Source organism: Condylura cristata, unplaced genomic scaffold (assembly GCF_000260355.1).
Source record: "Condylura cristata isolate star-nosed mole 26May11 unplaced genomic scaffold, ConCri1.0 scaffold00005, whole genome shotgun sequence".
NCBI lineage: Eukaryota > Metazoa > Chordata > Mammalia > Eulipotyphla > Talpidae > Condylura > Condylura cristata.
This window is the reverse complement of record NW_004567106.1, coordinates 41,966,971-41,983,492: the sequence shown is the minus strand read 5'-3', so window position 1 is coordinate 41,983,492 and position 16,522 is coordinate 41,966,971. Positions and strand designations below refer to the sequence as shown.

Here is a 16,522-nt window from a genome sequence, read left to right as displayed (position 1 = left end):
AAGAAATAGAGTTGTATGTCATGGGTACTTTAATGAATGATATGATATTGCAAATTTGGAAGTTGCTAACATGGTAAACATCTTATTGTGACAATCATCTCACATTGCTTACAAATTTTGAACCATTATGTTGTATACCTGAAACTAAAACATCATATATCAATATTTCTTCAATTTAAGAAAAGATCAGAGTGGTTGAATAAAGGGAGAAAATGGCCCTGAGATTAACCATATAAGGGGAGGAGAGGTTAAAAGAAAGATATCATTCAAAATACAAAATATCTGGAAACAGGGAGTGGGGAAAAGGAAAGAAAGTAGAAGTATATATCTGGAAATAACTCTAGTAGAAAATAGATCCTTAAGTAAATATTTACTCATTTGCATTAATGAAAAAAAGTATTCTTGGTTATAGAGTTGAAAAGTATAATACCAAAGGGAATTTTCTGAATCGGACAATGTAATGTTAAAGTTCATTTGGATGAATTAAGATACAAAAATACCAAGAAAAGTTTGGATAAAAACAGTGATGAGCAAAAACCAACCCCTTCAAAAATTAAAAAATTATAATATTTATATTATAATATTTAAATAGTATATTTAAGATATACTAGCTTATAAAGTTGAGTAAAGAACTAGGTAATAGGGTAATAGATAATGTTTATGAATTTAACATATACTAAATGTAGGGTAAGAAAAGGGTTTTTTAAAATCACTTTTTGTTGTCTAACCATTTTGGGAGACATTTTATTTAAATCTTTATAGTATACCAAGTACCAACATAAGTTTTATGTATTTAAATAAATATAAGCAGTCAAATAACTTAAATAGAAAATAGAACTTAATGTTTCACAAAGTTAAAGAAATCACAACCAAATTGACTACTTAATAAATTTTGAAGATCTAATTAAATTTTATTCCAAATTGACATTCTTTAAGATAAATATGGTAGTTTTTGGGAAAAATATAGGGTTAAGCATGCTTTGTATTGTTCTCTAGTTTTCTGTGCTTTCTATGCTTTAATCCTTTTCTAATTCTTGCTTTATACTTTTTCATGACTAGAAATCTCTGATTTCAGATGTAATTTTAAAAGTTATGATAGCAGTCATAATATGTAATAAAACATACTCTGTTTTACATATATAAAAGAAATATAATTTAAACACAAGTAGAGCATTTTTTAAACTCCAATGTATTAAGCATATAGAGGATATTAATGTTCTGATTTTAAAAATAATCATTAGCTCCTTGTATATTTTCTCATTTTTATGTCATGTACTGTCTATTCTTTGGTCAGTGTAATATCAAAGTGAGAGGGATATTGTGAACTCAGTGATTTTTACAATAATCTTGATCCCATGGGTGTATGGATATAGTAAGATTCCCAAAGTAGTTGACCTCAATAAGATATCAGACTTCAACTGAGAACACAAATCTCTTATCTTCCAGTTCAGTGCTATGTTTCAACATGTGATTTTACCTCCTAGAAGAAAAGATAGTAGAGAAGGTTTTTGATTTTTCAAAGTATAATCTTCTCATTTTTCAGTTGTTATTTCTTTTTTACCTATAATCTTTTTACCCCAATCTAGACTCTAAATTAGTATAAGTAATTTTCTGAAATGTCAGTTTAAACAAAAATTATAGGGTTGCTTATTTGAAGATTTAGTCAAACAAATATAAGTTTTTTTTTTTTTTTTATGTAATTCCAGCTTGTTAAAATGGAATCCTGGACTTTTGAAAGTATGGCTTTCACCTACATTTTAGCCTTATTTTTCACTACTTCTGTATACTCTTCAAAGACCCAAATTATTGTATTTATATTGTTTTGTTCTCTTCTGTTACAATGCCTAGCATATATTACTTTTGAATATGTTGTTTTTATTATTTTGAGAAGTTCAAAATACCTTCATCAGATCATGAAATTAAAACAAATATTAACAGTAGAACTTTTTGTATCAGTGTGTTTAGTGAAAATATGAATGTTGCATACATACTGCAGTGAAAAATCAGATAAGCATCAATAGCTTTTTTTTTTTTTTTTTGGTGGCTGCTTATATTATTTTTGTGCACATGAAAATGCTGTGTTTTAAAGTTTCAGTGAATCCCCAATTTTAAATTAAGGAAGAAATCTATGGGTGTAATTATCAAATTTGATAGCCAAAAAACACCAAAGGGCATAAGGAAAATTTTGGAGGTGATAGATGTATTTATTACCTTGATAGTGGTGATAGTATCGTAAGTATTTTCAGACTCATCAAATTAGATACATTGAGTTAGGTATGATTTATGTATATCAGCTCTGTGTATCAAAAACTATGTTTAAAAATGTGACTATCCAGGAAATGTATTTATTCTGTACATACCAACATCATGCATAGACTACTGCTTCAAAAAGCATTTATAAGATAAAGTTAATAAGACATTTTATGACTTTTTAAAAAAGATTATTTAGGCCCTCCCTGGTGGCGCAGCGGGTTAAAGCACAGCACTGAGAGTCTAGAACCGCTTCTGCATGAGTTCGATTCCCACCTGCCCCCGAGGCATGGCAGACCTCTCCTGACCCGCCCGCTGCTCCCCTCAGCAGTGTACTTCGTCGATCTGCCTGTTCTGTTCCCTGCTCTGTCTCTGGTGAAGCCTCTCACCGCCCCTGCGCCTCTGGCCTGCACCCCAGTTCTGTATGCACAAATAAATAAATCTTTTTTTAAAAAAAAAAATTATTTATGCATACAAGACCTGGAGTACAGGTTAGAGGTTCAGGAGGGTGAGAGGATTCACCAGAGACTAGAGTGGGGAGCAGAACAGTCAGGTTGACTGAAATAACACTGCTGAGGGGAGCAGCAGGCAAGACAGAGTTCTGCTGTGTCATCAGGATTAGCTCCCTGGCCAGGGATCAAACTTGTGCTGACAGTGGCTGCTGACAGCTTCATAGTGCTGAGACTTAACCACTGTGCCACCACGTAGGGCCCATTAAGGCATTTAAAATATATATAACTCAGGTAGTTCCCAAACTTACTAATATTTTAGTGTTAGATTATTTAAGATATGTACAGGTAGTAAAATTAGAAAATTGCAGAGGAGATGACAGCCAATTAGAGAAGTGGACAAAATTTTAGAGGCAAGTACATATATAAATACAACAGTATTGAATAGTGTAGAAAAAGCTAAAACTTAAATTTCTGTAGGTGGGAGAAACCTATAAGAAGCAAGATTATTATTCACCTCAAAGAAGTGACTTAGAAATAAAAGTTCCCTGTTAGGATGGTTGATGATAGGATGGCACTGAAGACAAGTACCATATTGAAAACCAAGTACATTTCTCTAAAGCATGGAGAACCCCATATTTCTTCTATCATATTAAATAGACAGATAATTGTTTCTCTTCTACCTGGGCACATAGCAGAAGGGATTTACTTTGGAGTAGTTGAACTACAGAATCTTCAGGTTAAACTGATTCTGGGTGGTGTTGCCTTCCAGAATAAAGTCTGCATGCAGAGTGGTGAGATCCTCCAATTCCTTTGCTCCCACTCTTTTTTTTTTTTTGGCTCCCAGGACAATGATACCCACTTCTGGTTGGAAGCGTTATCCTTCTCCTAAAAAACTAACCAGATCAAGAGAAGGGAACCTACAGTTTATTGGTAGCTGTTATAACCCACCAATGATAAAAGGACCTTACACCATTATCATGCTTTGAGACAACCACTGAACCACATGTATGTACACCTCTTCCAGTCTAAAACATTTCAGTCTTTAAATATGCACAGAACCAAGGAATGACCAGCTGACAAAGCCTCTAATGTGAAAGATAGACCCAAATAAACAGAAATAAAAGAAATTTGGAGAAAAGAGGTAATACACAATAGAAAAAAGATGGAAGGGAGGAAATAACAAAGTTTCTAGTATTAATATGAATTTTCATATAGAAATTTCCCAATTTAATTTAGTGGATTAAAAACTTGTGGTAAATAGATTTTAGAAAATTAAATGATATCATAAAACATGAAGATTAAAAAAGAACAACATGAAGATTAAAAAAGAACCAAAAACTTCCATGAGAGGTATTAATAGCTCACATCCAATGAAACAATATCAAAATTACCATTTTTAAAAAGATATATTTATTTATTTATGCATACAGAACTGGCAAAAGGTACAGGGGTTGGTGAGAGGATTCACCAGAGACAAAGTGCTGAGCAGAACAGGCAGATTTACAAAATACACTGCTGAGGGGAGCAGTGGGAGTGTCAGGAGAGATCTGCGCCATATGGGTCACTTTAGGGGCCAGGGATCAAACATACACTGAAGTGGCTCTGGCTAGCTTGCAGTGCTATGCTTTAACCCACTGCATCACTAGGGAGGGCGCCCAAATTACCAAATTCTAATGGAAAAAAAAATTTCAAATCTAAAATTTTGTCTTTGGGGAAGAAAAAAGTACCCCCAAAATTGCCCCCATAGACGTATTTCTCTAGAAACAACTTAGGTTGAGGCTGTAGCCCACCAAAACAAGATTGTGTACCTAGGGAAAGGAAGGTGGGTGCTGGGAAACTGGAAAGTCTGACACAGGAGAGCATGTCAGCTCTGCAGAGGCCTCGAGATCCAGTTGTCCACACTGAACCAAGCAGATGTTTGTGGTATTTACACTTTGTATATTTGACCTATTGAAAGGATTGCAGATCTGCAGGCAAGTTAAGAAAATGATGTATTATGATGATATATAGAAAAAGCTAAGTCATCAGAAGCTCAGGGCAGTTATTAGGGGGGGAAACAAGAAGTTATATATGAAATGAATGTCATAGGAACAAATCTGGTCACAATATCCATCTATCCAAAATACAGTGTATTCGTATAGGGAAGATGGAGAAGACACATAGTAGAAAGACAGAGAAATGCATAATAGAAAAAGATCAAGAAAAACAGCACATGCATTTTTTAATTATGTAGGTAAAAGTTGAAAGTTGATATGGAAGGGTGACTAGAGGGCTCTGGGTAGGGACTGCTCATTAATGCTCTTATATTTGGCTTTTTAAACAGTGTATGTGTATTAAACAATTTAGTCTTACAAATTAATATTCATGACCACAGATTCTATTGACGTAGCTACATAAATTGTTACCTATCAACTTATTTTCAAAAAAGATGAACACTGACACAACCCTTTTCTACATGTTTTTTTCAGTTGCCTGGTAGAAGGGGATGCCAAGGAGGAAATTCTGCAGCCACCAGAACCTCACCCAGTGCCACCCATCTTGACTCCTTCACCCCCTTCCGCTTTTCCAACTGTCACTACTGTGTGGCAGGACAGTGACAGATACCATCCAAAGCCAGTGTTGCACATGGTTTCATCAGAACAACATTCAACAGACCTCAACAGAAACTACAATAAATCAACAGAACTTCCAGGGAAAAATGAGTCAACTGTTGAGCAGATAGATAAAAAACTAGAGCGTAATTTAAGTTTTGAGATAAAGAAGGTGCCTCTCCAGGAGGGACCAAAAAGTTTTGATGGGAACACACTCTTGAATAGGGGACATGCAATTAAAATTAAATCTGCTTCACCTTGTATAACTGATAGAATCTCTAAGACACAGGAATTGAATTCAGGGGATCTAAAAGTAGATGGCATTCCTCAGAATTCTTGTTTGGACTGCAGTAATAAACAGCTAAATAAAGCTCCAGCTATTCCACCAGAAGAATCGCAGAAAAATTCAGATACACCTCCAAGACCAGACCGCTTGCCTCTTGATGAAAAAGGACTTACATGGTCATTTCATGGACCTGAAAATGCTCTATCCATGCTTGATTCATCTGAAAGCAAATCCCCAGAGATCCACTGTCAAACAATGAAAACTGTGAGTTTAACAACAAGCTCCACAACACAAGTTGAAACCCATGATCTGGATCATAACAGGGCACCCATCAGTTTCACTAATCCTCTTCACTCTGATGACTCGGACTCAGATGAAAGGAACTCTGATGGTGCTGTGACCAAGAATAAAACTAGTATTTCAACAGCAAGTGCCACAGTTTCTGCCGCCTCTAGTACTGAAAGCATTTCTACTAGGAAAATATTGCCAATGTCTATTGCTAGACATGACATAGTAGGAACAATACATGCAGGTGCTGAAAAAGGTAATAATAATAGTATCTAAAAAATATTTATACTGTGTGCCACTCACTTAGCACTTTAGCTATATTAATTCATTGTATTCTTAACTACAGCCTATAGCAAAATTTCATTATTTTGATATTTTTTTAAAGCAAGCTTTTATTTATTATTTCCTTGTATTGGGTCACATTGTATTGCTGAGCTTTGTATTTTCAACAGTTTCAATTGTAACTAAAAATATTTTTTCTGTATTATATCTTTTAGTAAATAATTTAAGAAAGATAATTGCCTGAAATAATAATGACACAAATATAGTAGAATGTCTTGATGGGCCATTTAATTTCACTCATGTCTATCACAACTATTTTGTCTTCTTAGGTTCTTTTAAATACAAAATATCTTTTAAAAATTCTGTTGATTCTTGAAACTCCTCTGATATGTTAAAAATAATCATGGCTACCTTCTTAAACAGACAACAAACTTGAAAGCAAATACATAATCATGAAAATTGATTACTGATCATAGATTATCAGTGATCATTTACTTGTCAGTCAGCTTTGGTAGTGATACATATTATAAACTAGTATGCACTTAAAGTAAGTACTGTCAACCTGAATAATGACTTTTGTTTTCCTATTTCTGACCAACCATCTGTACTGATATGGCTTTTTTCCCCCAGATGTTTTATTTATTTATTTATTGAGAATGTTTTGTTTTGTAGATTATATGAGCATCTAAGCTAGTTTACTAAATTTACAGGATTCTCTGTTCTTTTGATTATTGTATTTTAGTTGAAGGATTTCAGAAAATAATGGTTACCACAAAAAGATAGTATTTTACTCGTTGTCATCATTTAAAATTGTTACTTTTTCATCCTCAACTTCAGAGTTTAAAAAATAACTGCCAGGCTGTAACAACACAAGAAAATGTGTAAGCAATAAATTTTCATTTCAGGTTTTTTTCAGCATATCAGGTATACATCTTATACCTAGGAAATATATATATTTAACCATTACCAAGAATTTGGGGAGGGCAGGAGGATGCATGTTGTTTGTGCTCATTAAAAGTTGTTACCACATGTCCTATCTGGTGATTGGACAAAGAATTCCTTTAAAATAAGATGCACCGGGCCCTCCCTGATGGCGCAGCAGATTAAAGCACAGCACTAAGAAGCTTAAGCCACTTCCGCATGAGTTCGATCCCCGCTTGCACTGGAGAAGATCCACATGGCGTGGTAGACCCCTCCTGACCCGCCCGCTGCTCCCCTCAGCAGTGTACTTCGGCAGTCACCCTGTTCTGCTCCCCACTCTGTCCCTGGTGAATCTTCTCACTATCTGCATCTCTGGCCTGTACCCTAGTTCTATATGCATAAATAAAGAAATCTTTTTAAAAAATAAGATACACCATATAGGGATAGTTGAAAGTATCCAACTGTGTGCCAGTTCACATCTGTTTTCCCCAGTTCGTTTGAATTTCATAGAGCAGATAGCTGTAAATGGTTTTTGGTTTCATTTTCCCTACCCTAACTATGCTAAATGAGTTTGGTATTAGCTGAAAATTTTCCTGTTACATATTCTGTGCTTCATGTAACATTACTACAAGTAGTCCTATTTTTAATGTTATTACTACCTTGCCTTGTACGCAAACAACTGTATTTTTGTTTCTTTGTGAATTAAGCAGAATAACTTAATTTCGCTACTTAGAACAATCTTTTGTACAAAGTACTACCTGACCAAAAAAAAATCCTGGTTATGAATTCTGATTTTAATATTAACTGAAAAATCTTTTTCTTAAAAGACTTATTATACATACAGAATGCAGGTGTGGGGTGAGAGTATTCTCCAGAGACAGAGGGGGAAGCAGGACAGGCAGATTGACCAAGTACACTGATGAGAGGAGCAGCAGGTGGGTCAGGAGAGGTCTGCCACGCCATATGGGTCACCTCTCTGGCTGGGGATCGAACTTGTACTGCAGTAGCTTCAAAGTGTTGTGCTTTAACATTGCACCACCAGAAAGATCTTTTTAACTTGGCTATCCTGGGCCCCCATATAATATATGATTTGCAAAATTTAATGTAAAATGTACAGTCTCTGGTTGGATAATCTGTAAAACAAATTATATGTAGGAAAAGTGAAATATTGATCCAGTTGAGGAGTAAGGGCAATAGTTAGAAAATTTTAAAGTATTTAAAGAGGATTGGCACAAGAATTACGAACTTTTTAAAAGATAACTAGATATTATGTAATATAAAATTGCCATTTAACAAAGAGACAGGGAGGGACAGATAAAGATGATTCAGGCTGCCACTGAATGTAAGGTAGTCCTTTACTGGTTTAATTCTACATATAAGAGTGTTCTGACACTCAGTAGATACATAAACTATTACAGTGAACATCTTCTCTTAGTAGGACCTAGAGTCTGCCTTATCTTGTCGTCAGTTAAATATAGACAGGAACAATGATACTTAGCTCATGCTTATTGGAAACTGGAAAGACTACTGGAAAGACTCTTTTAATGTACAGCCTGATAGATAGAAAATAGCAGTGAGTAGCAAGGTTGTTAATTTTCTTTAAGAGAGCAATTGTCAAAATCTTGAGGAAATGATAGAGGATGGTCACATTTCCCTTTCTTTTACTCCATCCTCCTTAAGAGGGTTCCCTGAGAGTCCTCACTGGGAATTGTATCATATTTTCTTTCCTAAGAATTACTTAGCTCTTCAAATAAGTAATTTTGTTTCAAATAGTGAAAAACTTCTATCTTGCTTTGTAGGACTCTACATTTGTGAAAAACTATTGAGATTAGATAGCTCAGTCATGTGCCCATGTTCATGAAATTTTAGGCAATAAACAAACGATCAAGACATTTTGGTGGTTATATTTTTCATGTGTTTATTTAAAAACAGCACTCAGATCTGCTTATTTTAGTCATTACCACAGAAAACATGACTGAAGTACAACAGTTAAAAATGGTATTTGAAAATTAATAGGACAGATGGCAGATAGTATATGTCAAAACCCAGGAATAAAACCTGAATCCAGTTTGGGGTACTGGCTTATAGTCAAAACTTTCCTTTTTGGACCTAAAGCTTCATCAGGAAGCCCCCAAAATGAGTCACTGCCCACTGACTTCTTGACTGAAGACTAGTAGTCTTCAGATTCAGAATGCTGATGAATGTCTCTGGGCATCAGAAAAGTCATGTTCTCTATGAAGTAGTAGTGTGTTATTTGCTCAGTAAGCAGCATAGTTTGTGTGTCAAGTGGAATGGTAAGGCTTTTTTGTTTGATTAAAAAAAACAACAAATGGTTCTTTTGGATACTTGTGGCAGTGGTTTTTAGAATGTCAAAGTTCTTTACATAACAAGTTCATTTTTAATAATCTAAATTTTATGTATTTAATTTAGATGTTGATGTTAGTGAAGATTCACCTCCTCCCCTACCTGAAAGAACTCCTGAATCTTTTGTATTAGCAAGTGAACATAGTGAGTGTCTCTTCTGCTTTTACTACTTAAACTGTAATAATATACTCTGAAAAATGACTGATTTTAAAATTTAGTTGTTATTGAACTGCATAGTTAAATTCAAAAACAAGTTTTCATTGATTTTGACAAATTTTTTATTCCTTGTAACAAAAATACTTTGGAATAGTTTTTTTTTAATTTAAGATTGCTAAAAGGGCTGCATTTATGCTAAATACTAGAATTCAGTTGGAAGCAACTATAAATATTTTTGCAATTTAGTGTTATTCATTAAAATTAGCACTTATTTATGAATAGAATTAATCATTTCACATGGTGCTAGTTCAGGTAAGTAAGCATTCAGTTGTGTTGTAGGTCAACAACATTTTAGCCACTAGACTATCAGAACTGGGAGAAAATAATCATATTTCAAAGCATTTATAATATATTTCTCCTCCTTAGCCCTCTGATAGTGTACAGAAATAGCTTTGATATATTTATAGTGTCTCATCCTTTGTGGAGGTCCTCACCAATCTAACCTGAGTCACATTTTACCAATATTGTATTAATTTCAACTGACTTGAAAGGATGTTGCAAACATTGAGCCAATTTACTTCAATAGTACTAAGTGTCACATCTGTAGATTACAATGAGTTTATAATAAATTAATTACTGAATCTTTGAATTAAATGTTAAGGAAGGAACTTAAGTTTTAAAGAATTTCTTAAATTGATAAAACTAGAACATTTTTATGGAATTGAGTTTCTAAAACTAGTCTTTTTATATATTATCTTAATGCAAGAAATTTCAATAATTAAAGATGTTAATTTTCATTGTAAGATTTCATTTTTCTCAGATACACCTGTAAGATCTGAATGGAGTGAACCTCAAAGTCAGGAACAGTCTGAACAAAAAAAATCTGAAGTGAGTCCCTTTGGAATTGGAGTAGCTGTAGCTATTATTTTTTGCTCCCTTATTAATTTTTCTTACAGTTGTTACAATAACTGTCATCTTAAGACCATTAAATAAAAATTTTTGCTTAATAACATTTCTGGTGTGAAGATTTCAGGTAAAAACCCTATATAAAATGTGTTATCTGAATTTTTAAAAAGGCAATATGATCTACATATAACCATCACTTCAGAATATCATTTTCGCTAAATGCTTTTGAAATTTGTAAGTTATGCTATATTCTCATTCATTTTGGAGGTATGAATGCAACAGGAATTACAATTTTCAGGGCCATAGCATTTTCCTAGATTTTGTTCTTTATGTTTTAACACTAGGTACATATGTTTAAAAAAATAATAATAGCCCTCCCTTTGGTTTTTCTGGACACACAGGTTTCCTTTCACTTATAGGAAATATTTTGGTAGCTAAATAATTTGATGATGGGAAATAGCTATTTTTCACCAACATTAGTATGTTTTCCTATACCCTCCTCATTTTTATAGCTCTGAAATTAGGGTATATATTACAATTGACTTCAAAACATTGATATAGTTAGAATGGCCCAGGAACTAGCAATAACTTGAAATAATGATGCTTAAAATCATTTATACTGTAATTTGAGGACCATGGTAAAGGACTAGCAAAATGCAGATGTTTGTGTGTTCCTTTGCGTAGTAACTCCTATATTTTTTGTTTCTATCTACAAGGACAGTGTAATTTCTATACCCTTTTATTTAAAATAAAAATACGCATACATTAAAGAATTTGTTAAGCCTGATAGAAACCTATTGTTACCTTTCCCTTAGCCTAAGAGTCTGTTTTTGCTTGGGATGTATACTCATACCTTTTTTGGGAGGTGGGGAGTAAATAAAAATAATGTATTCTAATAGCTATTGAATGTCTTCCTTGTAGGGCTTGATAACCTCTGCAAGTGAAAAATGTGGTAAGTTGATTTTATTCCATTTTCCTGTCAATTGGTTGTCTCATAATACTATTTGTTTGATTATTTCTATCTTTTCAAAGTATATAGGACAACTCTTCTAGAACCTGAATTATGTAGTTTAATTCTTGCATATTTAACTACCAAGCCAGATCTTACCATCTGGAAGATGACAGCATTTATTAGCAGTAGTTAACAGACTGATAGGGACATTTTTATAATGTATTTCCTATTCTTTTATAATGTATTTTCTGTTCTTTTATAATTCACTTAGAGTCTAGATCTGACAGTGTTTTGAAGAAATGCCCCCAGATTAACATATATAATTGAAGTGGATCACTAGATAATTGAAGTGGATCAATTGTTTTTAAAATAATTATCTTTAGGATTGTTGTGATTTTTTTAAAAAATTACATAATAGAGGGCCCTCCCTGGTGGTGCAGCAAGTTAAAGCACAGTACTAAAAAGCTAAAGCCATTTCAGTATGAGTTCGATTCCCGCCTGCCCAAAAGGTGATCCACATGGCATGGCAGACTTCTCTTGACTTGCCCTCTGCTCCCCTCAGCAGTGTACTTCGTCAGTCGGCCTGTTCTGCTCCCCACTGTCTGTAGTGAATCCTCTCACTGCCTCTGCATTTCTGTCCTGTACCCCAGTTCTGTAGTGCATAAATAAATAATTTTTAAAAAAAAAAAAACAAAACATAATAGAGTAGTAAAAAGCAATTGTTTTAAAAAATATTTTTAGGGTTGTGATTTTTTTTAAAAATCACATAATAGGCTATCAAGTATCAAGGCTAGTAGCAATGCTATTGCTTTTTTTATTTTTTATGCTTACAGAATTGGGGTACAGGCCAGATGTGTGCTGGGTGAAAGGATTCATCAGAAACAGAATGGGGAGCAGAACAGGAAGATCTACTGAAATACACTGCTAACGGGAGCAGCAGGCGGGTCAGGAGAGGTCTTGCTATGCCATGTGGGTCAGCTTCCTGGCTGGTAATCAAACTCGTGCTGCAGTGGCTTTGGACAACTGTATAACCCGTTGTATCACCAGGAAGAGCCCAAGTGGTAGTGGTTCTTTTTTTAGTGCATACAAGAACTAGGGTGTAGGTCAGAGGTGCATGGGGTAAGGGTGAGAGGATTCATCAGAGACAGAGTGAGGAACAGAACAGGCTGATCTACTGAAATACTCTGCTGAAGGGAGCAGCAAGTGAGATGGAAGAGATTTGCTGCCCCATGTCAGTCAGCTCCCTGGCTGGGAATAGCTTGATAGCCTGAGACTTTTAACACCTGCACCACCAGGGAAGCCACTGCTTTTTTTATTAATTACTACTGTTATTGCTGGATCGCTAGATCTTTTCTTAAAATCCTTATAACCTGTCAACTCCTTTGTAATTTCTCTTCCTTTACCATTCAATTTAAATACCATACTGTGTCATCTGTTCACATTCATGATTATTCTCAAGTGTCTTGCCCCTAATTCCCAAACCATTTTACTACTGATTACTGCAGAAACCATTCAGTTTTAAAGATTGAACCTGCAGTTCCGGGTCTTTTTTCACAATTAGGGTCTCAACAATGCTTGTTTTGTGTGCTCTCACTGGTACCCTCACTTTTCTCTTTTTTTTTTCCATACCTTTACTTCCAAAGTTACTTTTCCAGCTTTTGCTCTATAGATGACCTTCATTTTCATTGAGAAAATTGAGACCTGCAGACCAGATTTTTATTTCTTCTTTAAAACCCCCTATGTTGTCATTTTCTCCTAGAAATCATCAGTACCTCACAACCACTAACTTTTATCTGTGTGGCTCTTTTCACTGTCCCCATTGCACTATGTGCATCATTTTTATTATGGCATGTCACAGTACTGTAACAATGTACTTGTCTTACATTCTAGACTGGGGTTGGCAAAATGTAATATTAACAAGCCTGATCCTGCCCTTGGCCTGTTTATTTGTTTTGTTCTGCCTTTGAACTAAGTAAATAGTTTTCTACATTTTAAAAAATATTTCTTTATGGGGGTACAAGCCACAGATGGGGGGTGCGTTGAGAGGATTCACCAGAGACAGAGTGGGGAGCAGAACAGACAGATGTACTGAAATATACTGCTGAGGGGAGCTGCAAGTGAGACAGGCGAGGTCTGCCTGGCCATGTGACGTCACCACTCTGGCTGGGAATTAAACTCATGCTGCAGCAACTGCAGACATCTTCACAGTGCTGCACTTTAACCTGTTGTACCACTAGGGAGGGCCCAGTTTTTACATTTTTAAAGTTTAAAAACAACAAAAGTCAATGAAGAATATGTGATAGGACCATATGCATCTTACAAAACCAAAATGCTTATTCTCAAGCCCTTCACAGAAAAGATATTCAGACCTATCAAAACTGAAAGCATCTTAAGACAAGGATAGGGCCTCCCTGGTGGTACAAATCTTAGAATTATGAAGTCATCAGCAGCCACTGCAGCAGAGTTCGATCCCTAGCGAGAGTTAATCTACATGGCACAGCAGACTTCTCCTATCTTGTCCACTGCTCCCCTCAGCAGTGTATTTCAGTAGATCTGCTTGTTCTGCTCCCCACTTTGTCTCTGTGAACCCTCTCACCTTCCATATCTCTGGCCTATCCCCTAGCTCTTGTATATAGCATAAACAAATAAAATAAAGCTTTACACTAATAATAGTAAAGACAAGTATTGTCTATTATTCGACATGTAGTCTGTTTCCAGAAAACTTTTATAGAAACAGGGTATGTGAAATGTAAAAGAATGAATGAGTCATAGTAATTTTTTAAACTAATCTTAGAGCATTGAGATTTAAATAAGTTAAGCAACATAAAACTTTAAAAGAAATTACTACACTGTGGTGTAGTAATAACTACAGTAACCACACCTGAGGGGAGAAATCTGATATTATTCAAAAAATTAACAATGATGTAAGAAAAAAGTATTACATTTTAACATTTTTTTTTAAAGTAAGTCCATTAATGGCCATGATTTCCATATAAAAGCACATCCAAATGGGGCCCTCCCTGGTGGCACAGCAGGGTAAAGCCCAGCACTATGAAGCTGTCCGCAGCCACTGCAGCACCAGTTCAGTCCTGGCCAGAGAGGTTATCCATATGGCCAGGCAGACCGCTCTTGTCTTACCTGTTCCCCTCTGGAATATACTTCTTTAATCTGCCTGTTATGTTCCCCGATTTGTCTCTGGCCTTTACCCCAGTTCTGTATGCATAAATAAATAAATCTTGTAAAAAAATAATGATACCCAAAAGAGAAAACTTGCTCTTTTAACTAATTGTCCACCTTAAAATAATCGGAGGATTTGCATGTCATGTTACAAATGATGGTGGTTAACAGTGGCTTTATTTTGCATTTTAGATCATCCAGCTGGAGTTATTCACACAGGGACTTGTACAGAATATTCACCTACTTTCAGTAACAAGAAAGACCAAGTATCAGAAAGTCCAACAGAAGCTACAGATATTGGTAATGTAAAATCTTTATGTAATTTAAATGATGGAAAGACTGAAAAAAGGTTCAGTTGTCAAAGAATTTCCTCAAGGCAGTGTTTGTCAAACTTATACTATATATACTATTATTTATTTAGGTTCATAAAATGTGATTAAAGTTGCTTGGAATTAATTATGAAATATTTCTTTTACTCTACTGAGGTTAAAAACTAAAATATAAGAAACTATAAACTATATATAATTAGTCTTTTGTGTTGGAAAGGCTTTCTAATTCTGTTCCTTACATTAGGTAGAATTTAGTTTTATAAAAAAACAATTATTTTCTGTTGCCCAGGATAAATAAAATGAAGAGTTGATTCATGTGTACAATTTCATTGAAATTCTCAAGTCCCATATAGAAATTTGTATGTTGCAGGCAATGAGGGTATATACAGACATGGTTTTAGTAGTATAAAAATATTTGTGAACACTTACCAACTATTGTGATCTTTTGATTATAGGTTTTGGTAATCGTTGTGGAAAACCCAAAGGACCAAGAGATCCACCTTCAGAATGGACATGATTCAGGGAGCTAGAAGACACTTTAAATTATACTGGAAAATCCAAGTGCCACACAAAGCCAGATTATAGTATTCCATCTTAAAAATGTGCAACTTGCAGCAGTGTAGATTGTTACCTTTGTGGTTTTTTTGTTTGTTTGTTTTTGTTTTGTTTTGCTGGGACCATCTACCTGCCTTATACAACACTTAGAAAAAAGTATTACATATGGTTTATTTTGTAACTTCAAGTATTATTGCCTTAATGTCTCTTAACCCTGTTACACGCTGCTTGTAGACATGTTAATATAGTAATACTTTTATGATAAATTGAGTAAGGACTACTCTTTTCCTAATGTTTTATCATGTATGCATTATTTTGTATATGTACAGGGCAAGTAGATATATAATTTGATAAAGTTGCAGTCATAAAATATTATTAACAGAAGATGTAAGAAATTTCTGCATGGCCTAAATCTTTGTGTACCTTATTTGTAAATTATTTGCCCTGAAGTTTTAGAAAATAGTTTCTGAATTTTAAAATTGCTGGAATCATGCAGCCAGCATTGCAGGTTATCAGAAAACAAAGATTGTAATAATAATACATTTTGTAAATTGTAAGCAAAAGTTATTTTTATATTATATACTGTCTAATTGTTCATCCTTAATTGTTGTTGTTTTCATCTAGTTATGGAGATTCAGTAAGTGCCTTGGAACAATATTGAATTCTCTTAGCTCGTGTGTGTTACTTTAATATTTGAACTGGGGTTAGAAGACTATCAAAATATATGTATGTTTCAGGATATTTGACCTGCCATTAAAAAAAAAACAACAACAGTTTTACAGTGCCTAGTTGTCTTGGTTTTATATTCTTCAATTCAGATTAGAGTTAATATTCATCTTCTTGCTGACTCAGTTTTATTATACTCAGTCATGAGTATAATAGGGTTTATTCTTAATTACAGAATAATGAATACCTGCAAGAACATGATTTTGTGGTTCTGAATACTTTAGTCAGTGCTAGGCAACCTTCTGATTGTTTATGCAGCTGCTTCAGCCACAAGTTCAATCCCTGGC

At 34.5% G+C, this 16,522-nt stretch overlaps 1 protein-coding gene across 1 annotated transcript in view; it reads left to right on the top strand.

Moving 5' to 3' along the window:
- PTPN12 (protein tyrosine phosphatase, non-receptor type 12) overlaps nt 1-16,276 on the top strand; it is an 81,007-nt gene extending 64,731 nt beyond the window's left edge. The window contains exons 13-18 of the mRNA XM_004676901.2: nt 5,171-6,123; nt 9,501-9,578; nt 10,411-10,478; nt 11,418-11,448; nt 14,818-14,925; nt 15,410-16,276. Of these exons, the coding sequence (XP_004676958.1) occupies nt 5,171-6,123; nt 9,501-9,578; nt 10,411-10,478; nt 11,418-11,448; nt 14,818-14,925; nt 15,410-15,471 (1,300 nt within the window). The 3' untranslated portion in view covers nt 15,472-16,276. The remainder of the gene's footprint in view (nt 1-5,170; nt 6,124-9,500; nt 9,579-10,410; nt 10,479-11,417; nt 11,449-14,817; nt 14,926-15,409) is intronic.
- Nucleotides 16,277-16,522: the final 246 nt, after the last annotated feature.